Source organism: Sitophilus oryzae, unplaced genomic scaffold (genome assembly GCF_002938485.1).
Source record: "Sitophilus oryzae breed Bouriz unplaced genomic scaffold, Soryzae_2.0 scaffold_1297_pilon_pilon, whole genome shotgun sequence".
Lineage (NCBI taxonomy): Eukaryota > Metazoa > Arthropoda > Insecta > Coleoptera > Curculionidae > Sitophilus > Sitophilus oryzae.
In genome coordinates this window covers 8167599-8189689 of record NW_022145945.1, presented here as the reverse complement: position 1 = coordinate 8189689, position 22091 = coordinate 8167599, and the positions used below count along the sequence as shown (strand labels likewise).

General features: G+C 31.2%; 3 protein-coding genes across 3 annotated transcripts in view; 1 reads left to right on the top strand and 2 right to left on the bottom strand.

Moving 5' to 3' along the window:
• LOC115874689 (ATP-binding cassette sub-family G member 4) overlaps positions 1-7288 on the bottom strand; it is a 101902-nt gene extending 94614 nt beyond the window's left edge. The window contains exon 1 of the mRNA XM_030889918.1: positions 7091-7288. The gene's annotated coding sequence lies outside the window, so the exon portion shown is untranslated. The remainder of the gene's footprint in view (positions 1-7090) is intronic.
• A 4619-nt stretch (positions 7289-11907) lies between these two features.
• LOC115874688 (gastrula zinc finger protein XlCGF26.1-like) lies at positions 11908-17845 on the top strand. Its single transcript, XM_030889917.1, has 10 exons — positions 11908-12181; positions 12238-12377; positions 12432-12586; positions 12643-12800; positions 12908-12991; positions 14758-14934; positions 14988-15182; positions 15334-15433; positions 17105-17221; positions 17276-17845. The coding sequence occupies exons 1-10, from the start codon at positions 12016-12018 to the stop codon at positions 17601-17603; spliced, it is 1620 nt and encodes a 539-aa protein (XP_030745777.1). The 5' UTR covers positions 11908-12015; the 3' UTR covers positions 17604-17845.
• Positions 17846-18908: 1063 nt separating this feature from the next.
• On the bottom strand, positions 18909-19926 carry LOC115874686 (60S ribosomal protein L9). Its single transcript, XM_030889916.1, has 3 exons — positions 19899-19926; positions 19271-19642; positions 18909-19218 (listed from the first exon to the last, which is right to left on the bottom strand). The coding sequence occupies exons 2-3, from the start codon at positions 19636-19638 to the stop codon at positions 19014-19016; spliced, it is 573 nt and encodes a 190-aa protein (XP_030745776.1). The 5' UTR covers positions 19639-19642; positions 19899-19926; the 3' UTR covers positions 18909-19013.
• Between the last annotated feature and the right edge of the window lie 2165 nt (positions 19927-22091).

Genomic DNA, 22091 nt, shown 5'->3' with positions numbered 1-22091 from the left:
TGCAGATTTTGAGAGACGACGACCATTCGTGCCATGAACCTTGGTACGTCTGATGTCGAGGATGGAGAGATGGCCTCTGTGGAGCCGTGTCAGATACTGGCTTTTGTTAAAGCCCTGAGACTGTATGATGAGTTATAACTCGTTATAACTCAAGAAAGGGGAACACACAATAGATCTATAAGGTCGCGGTGATTTACTCCCCTCCTAAACATTCTACATTCTACCTACAGGGTTGTCCGAACTGTATTCCGGAAACTTCGGTAGCATACTCTGCAGATAAAAATAAGTAAAAAAAATCGTATAAATGTGTCCTAAAATGCTTAGTTTCAGAGATACAGGGTATAGAAGTTTAATTTTATTTCGATTTTTTCCAAGTAATTTCTGAAATAACGTCAATATTTGGATGGACATTGGTGTCTGCGAGTTTTTCGACTTGAGGAATTTGAGTCAGATGCCAATCTGATTCCTATTTGTAGGGGGCGCCACCTACATGTGTTTTAACCGCTTTGAAATGTAATAACTTTTCATCCGTACCCGTATAAAACTACTGAGTGAAAAAAATGTACATTTCAAATATTGACGTTACTTCAGAAATTATTTTGAAAAAATTGAAATAAAAATGAAACTTCTACCCCCTGTATCTCCGAAACTAAGCATTTTAGGACATTTATACAAACTTTTTACTTATTTTTATCTGCAGATTATGCTGCCGAAGTTTCCGGAATACAGTTCGGACCACCTTGTATAGTGTAGTATACAAATTTCAGAATTGCTTAAAACAATTATATTGGTTGGTGACATGGTGACACTCCTAATAATTATAACCAATAAGTATGTAAACAAAAAACAATAAAAAAATAATGACACTGATTCTAAGGAAGTGCAAAATTACCTGCCTTGAATAAATTTACTATTTTATATTAAGCGAACGCCATTGATAGAATACAAATTTGGAATTACCGCATATTGTTCAGGTTAATTATTAACCATTAACAATTAAAGCTAAAAAAAGATGAGTTTTAATTATACATAATATAGGTGGCCGGTAAATACCGTATGAACGAATAAAAACGGCGTCCAGTTGGCTTGGAAATGACGACCGATGGCATTTCCTATATAAATTTACATATAAAATGACAGCGATCTTCATTTCATAGCCATCGCTGACGCCGTTTTTATTCGATCATACGGTAGTTCTATGGTTACAAGTAAACTCTTATACCGGGTGCGTCTCAAAAGCGACTCACCCCTATTATTTTTTCAGATAAAAAAACGAGATTTGGTATTGTAGTATATGATATAACTAAGGATTTTTGATTTTTAAATAGCATCCTCGGTATTTTTTTACTGTATTCGATAGAAACTGATATATCATACGTCCATTTTTGACATTCACGCTTAAAAAATTGTATTGTTAATTTTAATCTAGAGTACCGTGGCTGTGTTAAAAACACTAATTTTTAATCAAGGAGATTTGGAAAAATAGATTTAATCATCTAATCTTTTTAGTGTCTTGTCCTAGCCGGTTAAAAGATGCCCAAATCGTATTTTTAATCATATCCACGATCATATCTCAATTTTCCTTAACGATGGGTCATTAGCATATTTGGAAAAAGTATTTTTTTACGAATAATTTGGTACCACACACTTGATATTTCGAGTCAAATTGTCGTTATATGCGGTTCATAACGACAATTTGACTCGAAATATCAAGTGTGTGGTACTGGTTGCGAAAACGTCAAAAGTTCATATACAGGGTGGGCCACTGAAAACTTACAATGGCTATAATTTTTAAACCAAAAAAGATATCAAAAAAATAAAAAATACCGTTTCTATAATATCGAGGGGGAATACATATGACGTATTTTTTGAACCTCCCCGACCTACCCCTTCGGAGGCACCCCTACTCACTTGAAAATCTTAAATGGCAACACCCCACTTGTGACGTTTTTTTGGAAAGCTCATGAAAAATGCTAAATGATGATCATAAAGTTTTTAGGGTGAAATTGAAAAACTACCCTTACACGAACAATTAGGTGGACATTAATGAAAAGGGTGATTTTTTCAGCCTAAGTTACAAATTGGAACCCAGCTAAATGACGCAAATGAAGTATTTTTCAAACCACCCCAACCCACCCCTAGGTGGCACCCCCTCACTTCTAATCTCAAGATAGCGATACCCCACTTGTGACACTTCTTTGGAAAGCTAATTGAAATTGCTAAACGATGGTCATACAGACTTCAACTTAATTACTGGTTAGTGACAAGAAATGTAGGTGTGACAATTTGAAAGAAATTTAAAATGATAATTTATTTTAATAATTGCTGACAGCCGTTTTGTTCCATACAAAAAACAAACGATTTTCAAATTCTTCTCTCACTTTTTGGAAAGTCTCTCTCGGAATATTTCGACATGCTTCAGTTCTCCTCTGCCGCAATTCTTGCAACGAACCTGATTTTGTCTTCTAGACTATGGATTTAGTGTAACCCCACAAGGAAAAGTCTAAAGAAGTGAGATCAGGTTACCTTGGCGGCCACTCGATTAGACCCCTTCTGCCAATCCATTGCCTTGGATAATATTTATCCAACCAACGCCTTGTGACAATAGAATAATGCGAAGGGGCTCCATCTTGCTGAAAGTGTATGAGGTCTTCATTAAGAGTTATAGTAAATTTCTTTGTGCCAGCTTTTTTTCTCGCAATGGTTCATGGATACAAAAATAATTCATTCTATTGATTTTGACACGTTTTGACATTTTTGTTTTATTTTTAGGCTCTATTTTTTTCGTTCTTTTTTATGGTGTCTTTCCAAAAAGGTGTCACAAGTGGGGTACCGCTATCTTGAGGTTAGAAGTGAGGGGGTGACACCTAGGGGTGGGTCGGGGTAGTTTGAAAAAAACCTCATTTAGCTGGGTCCCAATTTGGAACTTATGCTGAAAAAATCACTTTTCTCATTAATGTCCACCTAATTTTTCGTGTAAGGGGTAGTTTTTCAATTTCACCCTAAAAACTTTATGATCATCGTTTAGCATTTTTCATGGGCTTTCCAAAAAGGCGCCACAAGTGGGGTGTTGCCATTTAAGATTTTCAAGTGAGTAGTGGTGCCGCCTTAGGGGTAGGTCGGGGTGGTTCAAAAAACACGTCATATGTATTCCCCCTTTATTATATATTGTAGTAGATATTATAGAAACGGTATTTTTAATTTTTTTGATATCTTTTTTGGTTTAAAAATTATAGCCATTGTAAGTTTTCAGTGGCCCACCCTGTATCATATGTCACTCTATTCAGAGTGTCATTTTCTATTGAATAAAGTAAAAAAATACCGAGGGTGCCATTTAAAAACCAAAAGTTGTAGTCATTTCCGGCGAAACAGGAAGTGACCGAAAACAACTGAATACGTCAACCAATCCTAATTTATGTCATATACGAACATACCAAATCTCGTTTTTTTATCTGAAAAAAATGAAAAATTTATAGGTGTGAGCAACTTTTGAGACGCACCTGGTAGAATTAATAAAAGTTTTATTTCTTTTTTAATAACTAGTTGAAGTCTGACGCATCCGCCACATCAGGAAAAACAATACTTTTTATTTTTTTTTAATTAAATGAAAAACAAAAACGGCGACAGTTTTTATAAGAGCCAATTAGCCATCTTTTAGTAAAAAAAAGCAACTTTCTAGAGCTAGTCGTTACATCAGTAGAGACGACACAGATAAACATTAGCATATGTATATGTAGATTTTACCACCTGTTATATTTTCAAATTGTTTTTTTTTTCTAAAAACCCGTTAAATTAAATATTCTGTAATAATTTTTGACTTTTTGACGCACACACAGTATTCTTATTAAACAAATATAACTGTTAATAATAATGGGTCCCGTTGACAAAATAACTGTTGTTTAAAAAAAATCATTAATCTTTTTATAATACCTGTTATTTATACTTATATGTATTTTCATTGTTATTATTTAAACAAATGCAAGGTAATAATTTTTATTGTCCTAAAGTTGAACGCACTACAAGGTCAAATTTTTATAAAATCACTTTCATCTGATTCATCAAGCAGCAAAAACTATTTTTTGTTGGTGTAGGACAATAACCTAAGACCAGCTATAAACTGTTTTAAGTGGTCTTTATTGCTAAACGTATAATGAACCACGAACTCAAGACTATAAAACCACAAAACAAGAAGTAAATGGCAAAAAAAGAAGATCGCATTTTGTGAAATCTTCAGTTTTAAATGGACGTGTATCTGTTTTTGAAGTGAAACTTCTTTAAGCGCGCTGGGAGTGGAGAATTCAAGGCCGTTACACACGAGTTAGCGCCACGACACGCGTCACGAAAAGTGGTAACGTTCGAAAAAGTAGTACTAAGTCAATGAGGAAGTTGAGATGGGTCTTTTGAGCGTCGTAACACGGGCCCTATCTGAGCTAGGGGGCTGAAACTCGGAATGTAAATGGGGTTTCATGATAATTTGACGACGTTTCGTGCACTATGAAACCCCATCATCAATGGCGAAAAAATCGTCCGATTTAAATGAAATTTGGTATACCAATAGATTTAGACCAAGAATCAATTGGATTGTCCCAAATAATTAAAAAATGTTATAGTTCTATTTTTTTTAATGGAACAACCTGTATATTATTTTATTTTTAGATTCTAAGAAAAAAAATTCTTTAGAAAAATTTTACGGCTTCATTTCTCCAACGGTATCGAAGTTTGTAAAACTAAATATTTACTGAAGTTTATTTATTGATCAGATATTCTGTTGCAATAATAAGCAAAATACTATCTTATACAAAGCGTCTAAAAATTTATTTTAAATAATTACTAGCTTTAAACGGCAATAACTTGTTTATTTTAAATGAAACACCCTGTATGTTTTACGAGAATCAGATGCACAATTTAATTGTCTATCAAATTGTATTATACCATCTTTAAGTAATTTTTTTTTTATCTTTTTTTTTTATCTCTTCAAGTTTTCGAAGAAAATGCATTTTCATATAATTTAGCACTTTATTAATATACATACATACATTTATCACTATACATACATACATTATACATTTATCACTATACCCATGGAATATTGACATTTTAATTTTTTTTAATGATGTAACAAATTTACAAAGAATACAGATACAAATATTGTCGATATAGTTCGATTTCATTAAAAGATAAACAGCAGTTTAAATACGTAATTTTAAAGAGAACCAATTTATATGATTTCAGTATTCAAACTACATTAATTGACTGCATTGATTAATAATAATAATTGCCCCAAATACTAAAAAACTGAATTTTGTATGTGTATTAGAGTGTGGTAAAAAGTAACACCTTATAAATATTATTTCATTTTTTGAGGAATGCTTATTTATAACAACAGAGACGTTAATTTTCATAACTTATAAGGTATTGATTTCTGAGTCACATCCACATTTACTTAGAATAATTTATTAACTAAAACAATTAAGTATGTAATTAACTAATTTTTGGGCGGAAATAATGGTCGTATTTTAATAATTAGATAGGAATAAATGGTATACTCTTTTACAAAGATTTAAACAGTTTTCTTTTTGTAAACAAATGGGCTTGCAATATTATTATTTTTGCCACCAGTACATTTTCTACATATGTTGCTCTAAAAAAATCTAAAAAGTCAATATTCCATGGGTATAGTGATAAATGAGGTCTAAATTATAAGAAAATGCATTTTCTACGAAAATTTGTAGAGATAGGTAAAAAATAGTATAATAGAATTTGATAGACAATTAAATTGTGCATCTGATTCGCGTAAAATATACAGGGTGTTTAAATTGTAGCTCTAATAGTCCTTCAACGAACCCAATTTGTAAAAATCTAATCGTTTAGCTACAATACTCCGTGTCGTATGTGGTGAACAACCCTGTATATGACATAAAATATGATGGGAATTAAATACCTTACGAAATCTGGAACAATATGAAATATTCATTATTCTTTTATTGTTACAGGTTGTTGTATTTTTATTATATCATTACGAGATCTTACAACTTATATAGTTATATTTACCTTATTATATTATTATTAAAATAAACGCAGTTTGAAAATTAATTTCATTAAATTTTAATAAACTATACAAGTAGCAGGTACATATACCTATAATCCTTGTATATAATGATTGAATGATGAGATCATTATTAAATGTTCTCAATAAGCAATTAAAACAATGAAAATATTAACCAAGTAATAGCTATTACAATAACGTTATTTACATAGAATCATACTATTTAAGAAATATAGTTTATTGTAATTTTTATTTTAATGTTATAGGTATTATCGGTTATATTTTTTATTTATTACTACATTGAGTGCATTGACTGACGGTGTAGGTATGTTGATTGAATGTTATTAGGTACAACTAAAAATTATATTTATTATTTATTGTTATCCACTTAATTAAAAAAAGATCGCATAGGTACCCATATGTTTTCCCTCTACGAACTTACATACAAATATTACTTTTTTTATTTTATTTATAAATATGGGCCAATAAAATTGTTATCAAAACATTTACGTTCTAATTGTTTTGAAAATAAACAATAATCTCTCTCTAGTAAAATTGTATTGTAGTGTAATGTATGAATCAGTGATCTTTTTTATGTTGCGGTATTTATATTTGAATTAGATCTAAACCTAGGTATCACTTTTATACCTACCTAGTTTTATTTTTAATATATCTGCGACAAGTTCCTATAAATCACTCTCAAAATTATAAAATTACAAGCTGTTTATAATTTTCTTTCACGTACCTAGGTACCTATATTTATTTATTTCTACTCTCCTTAATTCTATCGTTAGCATGCTCATAAATTTAAATATTTACATAAAATTTACCCGAAAATAGAACACCAAAGAAATTGGTTTTGTTTAATTGAATAAACAGACAGAAGATTCTTTTTAAATCAGTTCAACCAGAGACAGAAGAATATAATGTCAGTAAAGATTTAGCAGGATTTAAGTATGCAAAATGTAAAAAATAATCCCATCGTTTAGAACGTAACTTGAAATTTCCCTAGCATCCCCCTTAACGTCAAATTTACAATCTTACCAGGAACAATAGACTGGTATAACGTCTAGCAGGATTGGCATGGCGTTGGCACAAAACACTGAACGAACACCACACGACCGCTGAGAATTACGTCCTGCACGAATGAGTCACAATCACAACGACTGCGGATCCCTTTCTGCCGTTCCTGTCGATGAATTCTTTGTTTTTAGCAGCATTAGCAGAAATCAGACGGTCCGTCGAGCGGAGTTGAACGACGTAAGGTATATGTTGGCGGCGTTGCCGAATCGACATTTTTTGCAGTTAGAACAAGGATTATTTTGTAGTAACATTAGGTTTGTACAAAAACTTATTATATCAATATTTTTTGATAATTTAAGTGAGACATTAAATAAAACATAATATTGTCAAGGTAGAAAATGTCTATACCTCTGTGGTGGATTCATCTCTCCAAAAAATTTACCACTGTAAGAAAATCTACAAAACAAAATAGTTATTTTATGTGCTTAACACTGATGCTGCATTAATCCAACGGAGAGTAATTGTCATAATTGTCAGCGGTGGTTTACCAATAAACAAATTTGCCAACTAGTTGAAGCCTGGCGCATCCGCCACGACATCAGGAAAAAATAATCTTTTTTTTTTAAATAATTTAATTTTTAAATGAAAAACAAAATATTCGGCGACAACAGTTTTTAGCAGAGCCAATTAGATATCTTTTAGTAAAAAAAGCAACTTTCTAGAGCAAGTCGTTACTTCAGTAGAGACGACACAGATAAACATTAGCATTTTATATATGTAGAAGATAGACAAAAAAATGCTTAACGTTTCGGAAACTAATACGTATCTTTCCGTCGTCGGAAGCAAAAAAATACAAAGAACAAAGAAAAAACTATTTAAAATATCTAAATGCAACTATTCGAGAACACTTTAGTTTTTTTAAAACAGATGGTTCTACAAAAACCGATGACGTTCTGAACAATGTAGTTCTGAATTGAGAAAGGCGCCATCTCTTAGACATTGGTTAGGTCCCGAACTAACTTAATATTTGTGGTCTTGTATATTAATATATTCACTACCACTGGCGTCCGCTGCGTTAGAAAACTAATAAAATAATTTTGACCGTTGGAACAAACACCATACTTCGGCGATTTCTACATCGCCTACCGCCTACTATCAGAGTCGATGCACGACGTACGGTAGTCTTCTGTCTCTGACTAACTCATCGTGCGGTAGCGACGCGACGTAAGTCGGAGTTGTATCGTATTAAGGCGGGGCTTAGGCGAAATCGCCGGTCGCGTTCGCACGAAGTCGTGGAGGCTCGGTAGGCTTAGAAGTTAAGTGGATATACCCGATATTTTATAAGGGGATATATCACATTTCGTTAAGGGGATATTTCATATGATTCATTATACATTATTCATAGCATTTAAAACTGTTATATGAAAATTCAAAAAACGTTTAAAACAAATTGGAAACGTTATTTAAAATGATATAACCGGTTGTATTTCAGAACACGCCACAGAAATAAAAGAATCCGAAATAAAAGAGCGCGTTATTCGGTGCAAGAAGACGATACAACAAATGTTATACAACAGAAACGTCTCAGTGTGCTAATTAATTCCATATGTTAATAAATGTTACCTATTTTATGAAATATTAGATAACATTGTTATACATTAGAAATAAAATTTGGAGATATTTACTCATATGTCTCAATTATTTTTATTTATCCTAATAAATCTCCGAAATTTAAAGAATCCTATAAAAATTTCCAACGCATTTAATATCTGATTTAACAAACTTGTTATATTGATACATTTCCAACGCATTTAATATTGATTTAACAAACATAAAATTTTATTGACTAACAAAAATTAATGAATAAATTGCATCAGGTATTAATAATAGATATGATAATTTCGATAATAAAATAATTTAAGGAGAATAATCCTGGAAATATATTTCCAAAGGCTTTCAAATTGTTGGTTTTTATTGTTACTACACCATTTACAAGTACTTGGGTTGAGAGACATTTTTCATATTTGAAATGCATTAAAATTTATAGTAGAGATTCCATGAAAAATAAGCGTTTATCGCCACTTGCCTTACTTTCAATCTAAAAAGATCTTTTCACAGCTCTTCAACAATCTGATGATTTTACTGATAAAATATTAAATAAATTTTCTTTATCGAGAGACCGGCGCATCCATTTAATATATAAAACATAATTATTCTTTTTCTCAATACTACCAATTTTTTAAGTTTGCGTAAATAAATAAAATAAAATTCTATGATGTACTCCATAGTAACTCCATAATAATAGATAAACAAACATATACTTGTACATTATGTCAATCATTATGTCATTACGTTGAATGCTGTCACTTTTGCTTTAGTTTTATCCTAAATATTCTTGAGTTATGTTTTTAACCCAGAGATAACATATATTTACGAACTGGGTTAGGGTATTATGTAAATTTAGGAGGGGGGGGGGGGGCAAATAGACGCAACTAAAATTTTGTCGTCTACCCAGTCACACGAGTCACGAGCCGCCACTGAAAAATACATAAATAACTATAATATCCATTCCACCCTTTTTAACTTCCACTTATACCCATGAAATAATAAATTAATCCATTACACCATGAAATAAAAAATTAAATCTGGCAACAATCCGCATAGCTTTAAGGACGGTCATTGTGACGAAGAATGTAGGGAAAGAGGGAAATTGCGGTTGCCAGAATTCCTCTATAAATATAACCTTTTAGGAAATTAAATTATTGAATTAATATGAAACTGTAAAGTTGATTTTATCTTTCTAAAGTTTGCAAAAATTTGTTTTATTTATAGATTTCTATTTTTCGTTCTAACATTTATTAATCAGCTCACCAGCTGATCCAAGGAAATAAATAAGAATTAATTTCTAGTCACAGCGGCAACGTCGAAACAGATCTATCGAATAGGGAAGAGTTGAGAGCTGAGTACACATGTACTGGAAAAAACATCCGCGGTTTTCTTGTCATGGGTCTACGTAACAATAACAATATCGCAGTACTCTTGGTAAAGGTCGGCAATTTTTTTATTACAGTTATCAGAGTCATTTCATTAGATGAAAATTATACTTTGAACGATTTTTAAATAAAGGACAAAGAAAATTGTAAATTGACGCAGAAAATAAGTACAAAGCTAGTTTATCTTTTATGAAATAGTTCTGCGAAGCGTGTAGGTCAAGTGTAATGTCTATAGATATAACAAGTAAAGTTTAATGTTATACCTATTGATTCATATTAATGTGACACATGTAAAGTTTTTTTACGTTATCCACACATCTCAGTTATTCACTTAAAATTTGAGTGCACTTGCACCGAATTAGAAACCATTTCATAAGAAATTGACTTGTTAAACAAGTTGAAATAATTCTATAGTGGGTAATTTACTACCGTATGATCGAAAAAAAACGGCGTCCAGTTGGCTTGGAAATGACGATCGATGACATTTCCCATATAATTTTACATATAAAATGACAGCGATCTTCATTTCATAGCCATCGTTGACGCCGTTTTTATTCGATCATACGGTACATTATAATAGACAATTTACTTAAAGAACATACCTAAACCTGACTAAATTGTATGATCGAAAAAAAAAACGGCGTCAGCGATATGGCTACGAAATAAAGATCGATGTCATTTTATTGGAGATATATTGGGAGATATCAAAATAATATGGAGAATATCATCGATCGTCGTTTCCAAGCAAAAACCAAAATAGACTCCGTTTATTTTTCGATCATACGGTACTAACTTCATATACCGTATGATCCAAAAAAAACGGCGTCAGCGATGGCAATGAAATGAAGATTGCTGTCATTTTATATGTAAATTTATATGGGAAATGTCATAGATCGTCATTTCCTAGCCAACGGGCCGCCGTTTTTTTTTCTAACATACGGTATTGTAAAAGTATCTATACATATGTCCTATGTCCAACGAATCGGGGAAGGTTTCGATTGATGATATCCAAAAATGACAATGAAAATAAATTTAAGCCTATTTCATATTTCATTTATTCGCATTTCGGAAAGAACGAAAAACTGGCGTCATAAATTTCTTATTAATTTTATCGATATGATTATTCGCGTAAACGTTAAGACTTTTTTAACTTCTTAAAATTTCCTGCCGCTATATATTTGTATTTCGCCGAAAACATTTGAAATTTGGATATAAGAAAACTAAACTTCACTTGTAAGTTAAGTAATAAATTTTAATTTAACAGTTTAGTCATAAACAGTTAAAATGATAGACGCTATATACTGTCGGGGATTTTCTCGTTCTCGTTGGACTGTTGAGGATATTGGACACATAAAATAATAAATTAGAAGTTGGACATATAATAACTAACTGAATTGGACAGTCTATACTGTGAATCAATGCTGTGAATCTATATACCTAGGTACAAGTTAGCTATAATCTAGGTATAGTCAGTGTTGGGACGGGTTGGGACTTGGGACCGTCTTCTGTATTTGTTAAGTTGAATTTGTTAAAACAGTTAAATAAGTCATTACAAATTATAAACAAACAGTTGAAAATATAAAATATTACAAATAATGAAACGGATTTTCTAAAAAAATACATAAGAGTAAAAAAATTGGAAAATATCTGCCACCGAAGTCTAGAGCATATTCTTAATCTGTGTTCTTAATTTTCCAGCAAATATAATATATAACTTTCTGATTATTACATAAGCTGTAATTTAAAAAAAATCATTTTTTTGGCTACACTGGCTGGCAACCAGATATACACCTGTCTAAACATTTTTTATGGACATTTTTAAAGAAATATAAAAAAGTAAGGTTAACTTGTCGAGATTGTCCAATTTGTCAAATCAATTAAATTATTTAAATGTCATTGTATTTTTTTTAAAGTGGTTTTATTAGAATTTCTTATTCTATAGTAATAGAAGAGATGGCTGGAATACAGATCGAAACGAATCGCACAATAAAAATTTACAATAATTCCAATTTACTGAAATGTAATCCACCATTAGTTAAAACAGAAAAAACAGAATATATAGAAAATTTAGAGCAAGATACGCCACAATCTATCGTTCTACAGGGTTCACATTTTGAAGGTACTTAAGTAACTTTTGCAATATGTTCCTTTGTAATAACAGTATTTTGTGCGCAGCAAATGAAACTGGAAACCAAATGGATCTATCAAAACCAAAGAACTATAATAGTGAGCACTATACTAGTAACGATGAATTTGTAAAAGAGTTTTTTAAAAATTCTTTCTATATAAAACAACAAAACTACAATAAACTTAAGGTGACTTTTTTCCTATATTACTAAACTGTATTTGTTAATATAAATCTTCAACAGGATGAATTTAAACAAGAATTTGAAGATTCTGATGAGGAGGACGAAAACATGTCGTCAAGTGGAGAAGATGCAAAATGCAATGTCTGTCAGAAGACATTTTCAGATGAAGATGAATTGAATCTACACTACAGTTGTAGGAGACTTAGTGAGAAAAAGTAATTAAATCAATGAAATATTTGTAGATATTCTTTTAGTTAATAGTATTTTATAGATTCGCATGTTGCAACTGCAATAAAGTTTTTCGAGACAATACCCAGCTAAAAGTTCATGTAAGAAAGCATACAGGAGAGAAACCATATGAATGTCATATATGCGAAAAAAAGTTTACAGTAAATGGAAATTTAAATAAACATATGAGAATACATACAGGTATAAAACACTTTTACACTGATTTTCTTCATTAAAACAAACAATTCTATGATAAAATATTTTTTATTATAGTGATTAATATAAAATATTATTACAATATTTTGTAGGAGAGAAACGTTTTGAATGTTTGGTGTGTGGAAAAAAATTTACTCAGTTTGCCCACTTAGAAGATCATCTCCTAACTCACACAGGTATTTCTTTGTAAAATTGCTTAATATCGTTCTTCTTAAGTAGTATTATGAAATGTATTTACTGGTAGTAAGTTCTCATTCTCACTATCTCTGGACAATCTTTATTAACTTTCAAAAAAGGTACAGGGTGGTCGAAATTCGTCTGTTTTAATAGTGAAAACCTATTTCCCGACTAGATAGAGCAAAACCGACATAGATGTCATGGGCTCAATTTCTGAGACACGTTTAATGGTGTAAACCGCCTGTTGATATTTTCACTGCCAACTGAGATAGGGGGTCTTTTTGAATTTTTTGCCATTTAGAAAATTGTCCATAACATTTTTATTTCGCGGAATAATAAAATTCTGTGAAAACGTTCTTAAGGCACTTTTTTAAGCACAATCCAGTGGCGTGGTCAACTTTTTTCTCTGCTTGCTCTTTTTATCAGAAATAATGAAAAATATAATTTTTTAAATGGAAATCGTATTTGGCTATGAACTTAAAAAATACTGGCTTTTAACCCTTTCCAACGATATAAAGTTATGGGTATCTATTTCTATGAATGAGAGAAATATTAGGGGTTTTTTATCTTTATATCGAAGCGGGCCTTGATTTTGTGTTGACGTATTTTCCTAATTATTTTTTATCACAATTTAATATTCTATATTATTATTTATCTGCATAATTAAAGACTTTTGAAAAGGTAAATTAACATTCTATATTAGTATTAGTAATTACAATTGAAATTGATACAATAAACAAAGAACAAAACTAAAAAACACTATTTTTTCAGTGACTAATATAGTTTTCTAAAAAAAAATCATCAGATGTTCAAACTTAGCACCTCCTTGTTGAATACACAATAAACATCTTTTGCGCACAGAGTTACAACGATTTATTCTAACTCGTGTAACAGGTCCAAAAGGTTGCCTAGTAGCCTTCTGTAATTTTTCTCTCATCCCAATGGCTCTTTCCTTATATAGGGTGTTTTAATTTCCCCCATAAAAAATTCGAAAAAAGTTAAATCACAGGACCTCGTAGTTCAAGACATGGGACCCCATGTTCTAATCCAATTCTCTCTAAATTTTCCATTTAATAGTGCAGTTGTAACCCTGGTGTTTTAATTGTAAATGGTAATACTAATATAGAATATTCATTTACCTTTTCAAAAGTCTTTAATTGTGCAGATAAATAATAATAAAGAATATTAAATTGTGATAAAAAATAATTAGGCAACTAGGTCAACACAAAATCAGGCCTGCTTCGGTACAAAGATAAAAAAAAAATTTCTCTCATTCTTAGAAATAAATACACGTAACTTTATATAGTTGGAAAGGGTTAAACGCCAGCATTTTTTTAAGTTCATAGCCAGCTATGATTTCCATTTAAAAAATTATATTTTTTATTATTTCTGACAAATAGAGAAAGTATAGAAAAAAAACTGACTACGCCACTGGATGTTGCTTAAAAAAGTGCCTAAAGAACATTTTAACAACATAATTTTATTATATCGTGAAATACAAAAGTTATGGGCAATTTTCCAAATGGTAAAAAATTCAAAAAGACCCTGTATCTCAGTTGGCAGTGAAAATGTCAACAGGCGGTTTACGCCATTAAATGTGTTTCAGAAATCGAGCCCATGACGTCTATGTCGGTTTTGCTCTATCTAGTCAGGAAATAGGTTTTCTCTGTTAAAACATACCAATTTCGACCACCCTGTACAGTAAAGTGAAAACTATTAATATTTTTAATTTTAATAAAAAATAATTGTAATTTTGTCATAATAGAGGAGAGACCTTATCCTTGCAATGTGTGCCATACTGCGTTCAAAACAAAATCCAGATTGCATCACCATAGCAGAATTCATATGGATAATAATATTATTCCAACGAATATTCCAACGATAAATAGTGTTCGTTGCCCACAATGTACCTTAATGTTCCGGACGTCAAGACAGCTAAAAGGTTATTAAATTCTACCGTATAATTTCAGACAGTTACAAAGTTGTTTTCTACAGGTCATTTAGCTTCGCACGCGTTACAAGCAAATTCCTATTACAAATGCCACTTGTGTGGTAAAGAATTTCCAACGTACATGCTCCTGGTAAAACATGAAAAAAGCCATGACGCTCCTAGAAATTACGAATGTCATCTTTGCGAAAAGGCTTTCACGAATTCTTATCATTTAAGGAGACATGTAGATACCCATGCTGGTGAGAAAAATGTCATTTATAATCCGACTAGTGAGAGAAAAGATGACAGTGACAGATGTCACAGTGTTTATTTCTGTCATCTGTCCAGAATCGTCCCTTCTCTCGCTTGACAGACTTTCCTTACTTAAGTCTACTTTATCGAAATTTTTAGGAATCAGACCCTTTATCTGTAGTGTTTGCAGCCGGCCATTTCCATCAGTACAAAATCTAAGACGTCATCTCATGACACATACTGGAGAAAAACCATTTCGGTAATATTATCTTTCTATTGTGTCTCTCTAGCTGTGTCAACTATAATAGTACCTATATTGCTTTATTTTATTAGGAGTAAAAATTACACTTTCTTGACATATAGCCGAGGCTCAAAAAGTCATTTTTACCTCGAATAGAACATGCTATTTTTTTAAACGCCACCAAATAAGTTTTTAAACAATTTCAAACGTTCCGAATAATATAAAAAGATTTAAAAATCATACCTTGTAGGCAATTATGTATTGAGAAACTATGGTTACGCTCGTTGAATTTGACACTGTATGTCAGTTTAATAATATATTTTTGTACTTTTATGCTTAGGCGTAAAAATGCTTTTCTTTTTGTCTAAGAGCTAGCAACGTTTTCGAGAAAGTATTTTAAGACGTCTGGCTCTTTGATATATCTTTTACTATGCTCTCTGGAACAGCATGCGGCCCATCTGGCTGCCGATACCCGTTGCCTTTACTACTGCGCATCGGAAGAAGATCCTATTTTTTTTAAATTTATTCCTATAAATTCTAGTATTGAATATAAATCGAACATGTCTCCATAGAAAATAAAAAAGTCCTTGCCCTGACCCGGATTCGAACTCTGAATCCTCGGTTCGTGGTCGGAAACTCTACGCACTGCGCTATGGAGATATGTTCGATTTATATTCAATACTAGAATTTAAAGGACTAATAAAAATATATGATCTTCTTTCAATGCGCAGTAGGGAACGCAACGTTTTGCGCCAGACGGGCCGCATGCTGTTCTAGAGAGTATAGTAAAAGATATATCAAAGAGCCAGTCTTAAAATACTTGTTTTTCCGACGTTGCTAGCTCTCGTACTTTTTATGCCATAGATACATTATTATATTGTACGGCGATCAGCCGCTGCTATAGCCGTTGCTAAGAACAACCGCCAAACAATAACAGAAATAATTTTCTCTTGTCAAAGTCAGAAATTATAAAATCTTTCAAAATTTAAACCGCCCTCGTTGAAAAAATACCGAAATGTATTTAAAGCGTCCATTCTCAAAGTAATTATTGCTATCTTGTGAGTTTAATTTAAATTTTATTTACTCAAACCCGTGATATTTGTGAAAAAGTGGCACTAAAAACTAGAAAGCTGTGTTGTGAACTGCAAAAACCATCGTGGATCGCGGCATAATGTCGGTTTCCAATGTTTCATAGTATGATCGAATAAAAACGGCGTCAGCGATGGCTATGAAATGACGATCCCCATATAATTTTACATATAAAATGTCAGCGATCTTCATTTCATAGCCATCGCTGACGCCGTTTTTATTCGATCATACGGTATTTCATACATGATACATGTCAAATGTCCTTATATAAAATACAGTTTTTATATGTCACTGACTGTATTTTATTTATAAAATTAAAAGAAAATAATAATAAATTTGAATAAACAATATTTGGCGACATAATTCCGGAAAAAGTTGAACCTATCTGAAATTATCAAAAGCTTTGGGTCGCGACCGTTGCAAGAATAGCGCCAAATAGTATTTACATTGTCCTTATGGGCACTTTTCAATCTAAATTTGTTTCATTTATCTATATTTTTATACCTAGGCGTTATAAATATTATTTGTTATAAAATGAACATTGTTGTATTTTTCCTTAACCCTTCATATTGCATTAATTTATTAGATATCAATTTTTAGATGTGGTACTTGTATGAGGGCATTCCATACATTGGGAAATCTAAATCGACATACAAGAACACATACAGGCGAAAAACCGTTTCCCTGCACCTACTGTAATAAAAGATTTGCTCATAGGTACAATAATAGTCACTTTGCATCATGTATTCCTTATTTATTTTCATATTTTAGTACAACAGCTAAGGAACATATCAGAATGGTCCATACACACGAAAAGCCGTTTGGTTGTAGTCTGTGCCAAGAGACCTTTTCTATTAGCAAATTACTGTATAGTCACGTGAGGGAGATGCATCCCCAGTTTTTTCCTCAATTCAAAGAGGAGTGTGATTTAACCCCCAATGTAAGGAAACTAAAATTACATATTAAACGGGAAGCAATGTGCGAGGCGGATTCTTTCATTCCAAATTTGAAAATCAAGATGGAAAAAGATGAGGACACAAATAATTCATTGATTGATCCAGTTATTGAAATTAAAAAAGAGGAATGCGAGGCAAGCTAATAGAGATTTGGTAATTGTTTATAAATGTGATAATTAAGATTAATATTGTGACTGGATAAAAATAATATACTTTAGTCATTCTTTTTAAGTTATGTTAAACATACTAAGCCAATATTATTTGGTATATTTAACAATGTTAATATACTATAATAAACTCTCAGGACTATTTCTAGAAGTTATAAAAACTGTTGAATTTATATATGTTTTGTATATATAAAGAAAGAAGCTATATAAATTTTATTTTGATTATAAATTATTTATTGTATTTATTACGTTATTTTGTTTTGAAATAAATTTTACTTTTTTAATAAATCTCTTTCATTTTAACACTTCTTCCGGTATTTATTACATTATGTTGTTGTTTTTAATAAATTTCTTTCACTTCAACACTTCCAAAAAAAAAAGGGAAAAACAAATTATATTTTTAAAATAAGAAAAGTACTTAAATAATTGTTTTTCGTTACAAAAAGTTCTTAACTTAGTATTCAATTGTTTTTTGTTATTATATATAAAATATAAAAGCCTTTACTTGAAATTGTGGCGAAAATATATCTATAGTTTTGGACCACCCTGAATATACCAAGCACAGTTTCAAAAAAGCTCAGGGTCAGGGTCTTTAGAGTTTTTCAGTTCAATCTTCTCACAAGTCCTAAAAATCAGAAGGTGTTTTTGTAGCAATTCGATTTCATTCTTTGTAAATGGTTATTATTAATTTTGTTTAATGTCATATTCTTTGCTGTCGTTAAAGTATCAATTTTCTAATAACTATCATCACCACAGCATTGAACTAAATTAATTTTGTGCTTCAATATTTTAAAACAACAAAAAAGATGATGTTAATTAAAATTCTATGAATAAAAATCTATCAAACAAGGAAAACGAAGTTAAAACGCGTTTTGATTTTTAAGGACTTTACTTTAGGTAATAGTCGACCATATTTTCATGTTTTTCTTAAAATGGTATGGAAAAAAACGGGATTAAGAACAAGCAAAAATGATTATGAAGAAAGCATTTTCTCAAAATGCCAATAAAAAAGTTTTTCCACTTGTAAAGACACTCCGGAGACAAACTGTATTAATTATAAAATATATCAATTTAATTCTTTTAATTGGAAAATATTTTATGATAATGTTTTGTTCAAAACTAAGTATACTGAAACACATATTGTGAGTGTGTCAAAACTTGAAGCTGTATTTTGCTCCATTTCAAATAGAACACACCAAGTTATATGAAATAGATGTCTGTAGTTTTTATGCAACTTAGCAACATGTATATAAATTCAATGCAAGAGAAAATTATTCAAACTTTAATAAACCAAATTTATTTGAGTTTCAAAGTGTGTAGGTATTTATAAAATTAAAGGTTACAAATTAAAGATGTTTTGTTTTAAATATACAAATTTATTAAACCTTATGCTTCATCTTGAACTACAGTTGTTTTTTCTGAAACGTAGAGGCCGTCCAAAAATTTACGAATATCCTTGTCTTTAACTGTAGTCGATTGTTGGATTAAAGCGGCTGATTTAGAAACATCTTCCAAAGAGTTTCCTTCAATGATCAACTCGTCTTTTTGGGCAGTGGAGTTCTTTACTGTTACTCCTGGGGACATTCTTACCCTAAAAAGTCATCCATCTTAAACTAAATCACAGTAAAAAGAAGACATCTTACCTTCTAATATATTTTTCTCCTAAGAAATTCCTGATTTCTATTACTGAATTGTTTTCTGTGGTGACACAGTTAATGGGAAAATGAGCATATACAGCCCTCATTTTGTACTGATAACCTTTTGTTACTCCCTTTAACATATTTTCTACGTGAGAGCATACAGTTCTTACAGCGGCGATTTCCTTCTTTCTGCCAAACCATTTCTCCACTTTCAAAACACGGGGACTGATCATTCGAATATCCAAAGCTAAATGTTTGAATGACCGTTTCAAGACTCCTCTAGGTCCCTTCACAGTTATGATACGGCTTTTTGCATGAACGGTAATCCCTTCAGGGATTTTCACCGTCTGGTTTGTAACAATCGTCTTCATTGTTCTAAAAAGCAAATGAAAAACTTAATATGAATAAGGACTAATACAAAACTTTATAAAATAAGAAAATGCACTTTCTTGACACATAACCCAACAACACAGTATCAACATTTCAGATTATTTGAACAAAAATAAAGAAAATCTCGATTGCTGTTACGGGACGAAGCATTTTCAATAATTATATTTCGAAAATGAAACATTAAAACACTGTTATTTTTAAGATGATTCTAGATTTTAATATTTTAAAAAATAACACAAACCTTTTCCTATGACATATAGGAACCAAAAAGAAGTAGTTTAATTTTTGAACACTAGAGGGCCGAAATATACTCTTCTTATTTTTTTGATGGCTTTTACTACATGATTCTTCTAGTTAGTTTTATGGCCTGAGCTGCCAGGGTTATCTTCTTTTTTTCTAATTAATTTAAAGGCCTAAGCTACTCGGACTATCCAGCCTGTTGACTTTTAAATACATTAAGCTACATTCCAAATCAATTCGCTGGCCGAGTGGCACTTCGACGTTAAAGTCGGCACGAAATTAACCATTCACAACAAATTTCAATTCGAATTTTGCGCATGCGTGTTTAAACGTTCTCCTGCATAGACTTAAAATAATTTTATTTTAAGTCTATGTTCTCCTGACATTTTTTAGGTTAGTTGTTGGTTTTGATTTTGGAAGAGTCAAAATCCGGGACAGTTGTTAATTAAGTTTTCCAAGTTTTTATGTTTAGAAAAATGGAAACAAAAACGTCATTTATTGATGATTTTTTTCTAAAATGTGTCTCAAGCACCCAAAACTTTTTCTCGCCATTAATATGGGTCGGACACCCCATTTTTTGGGTTTTGGTAAACCCCTTGGTTTTCGGTCAAGCTAATTATTGAGCTGCAACAATAATTGCCGTTTTTTTTAACAGCAAAGCCACAAGTCCTAATAAAATAAGAATAGCGTCCTTCACTCATTTTTCTTTTAATACTTATTTACTTTTCACAGGAAAATGGCTTGTAACAACGACACAAACAAAATAATTATTAAAATTTAAATGTCAAATTTGTCATAATTGTCAAACGAAAATTCCGTGCTGAAGTGGAAGTTTGCAGCTTGCAAGCTTTCAATCCAACTTCAACTTGCACTCTGGCGTCGAATTTTGTTGTGAATGAAGTACATAAGATAAGCTTGCGTGCCAAAGTACGACTCGGCCAGCGAATTGATTTAGAATGTAGCTTTAGTTTTGTTTTCTTTATTTTAAAAGTGTCCACCATAGAATAAATAAATAACTGATGTCCACAGATTTCAACCATATAATCTTCTTTTAAGTATTTATCTGTAATTAATTTAAAGGCCTAAGCTGTTAGGACTGTCCGGCCTTTTAATTCTTGGAAGACACACTTTTATATTCATATACATTTTAATCTGGATGAGATTGGATATCTTGTAAGATAGAGGGATAAAATTGCGCGGTATACCAATGGCGCTATTTTAAGTACTCGCGAGAAAGGAATATTTTTATTTGTTTGGCTGAGGATCGCAGTTCAGATTCCGCATAAACAAAGTAGTTCTTAAAAATAAGATAGGCTTTAGCAAAGCTCTAGTTTACCCATAGGTAATGATTTATATCAGATTTATATTATAAAAAAGATAGGCAACTTACAATATATAGACATTTTATCAGAGATATAGAAGGGCATTTTATCGACATTTACATTTTATTATACAAGGGCGCTACCTGGTGTCTGGTGTAAAGAAGTACTCAGTGAACAGCGTGAGGAGAAAGGATCTGTGGAAAGGATCGTATAGTCGATTTAAAATACCGTATGATAAAAAAAACGGTGTCCAGTTGGCTTGGAAATGATGATCGATGATTTTACATATAAAATGACAGCGATCTTCATTTCATAGCTATCGCCAATGCCGTTTTATATCTTAAGGATCTTATTATGCTATTAATTCATTCACAAAATTTTTTTCAAATAATTTTCGACATGAACACACTTTAAGTGTTTAATTAGGGCACAAAATGTTTAATTGGAGCGAACAATATCATAAATAATAAATCAAATTAATTAAAAGTATACATAGTGTTCTTACATGTCAACAATTATTTTAAAAAATATTGCGACAGAAAAAAAAAACACTAGTATAATGGGTAGTATATAAGTACAAATAGAACACCCCAAGTTACATGACATAAATGACTATATATTTTATCCAACTGAAAAATAACAATAGCAATAGCAGCTGAGCAATATGTATATAATTATAAAAATTTGTGGTTGTTTTTATGTACTTAGATCTTATAGTACTTAGCTATAGGGTACATATTAATAAGTTTAGAGCTATTTATTTTCATTTCATAAGATTTAACACATGTGTTAAACGATGACCACAAGCCAAGAATACATAACTTTCGGAAAAATATAAATATAAATAGAGACAACGATAATATAACAAGAAA

Coding starts and splice junctions, on each gene's coding strand:
- LOC115874688 (XM_030889917.1), top strand. CDS start 12,016: ATGGCTGGAATACAGATCGAAACGAATCGCACAATAAAAATTTACAAT. Junction 15,183..15,333: donor ACATGTAGATACCCATGCTG/GTGAGAAAAATG, acceptor CGAAATTTTTAG/GAATCAGACCCTTTATCTGT. Junction 15,434..17,104: donor ACTGGAGAAAAACCATTTCG/GTAATATTATCT, acceptor ATCAATTTTTAG/ATGTGGTACTTGTATGAGGG.
- LOC115874686 (XM_030889916.1), bottom strand. CDS start 19,638: ATGAAGACGATTGTTACAAACCAGACGGTGAAAATCCCTGAAGGGATT. Junction 19,219..19,270: donor GGAGAAAAATATATTAGAAG/GTAAGATGTCTT, acceptor ATGACTTTTTAG/GGTAAGAATGTCCCCAGGAG.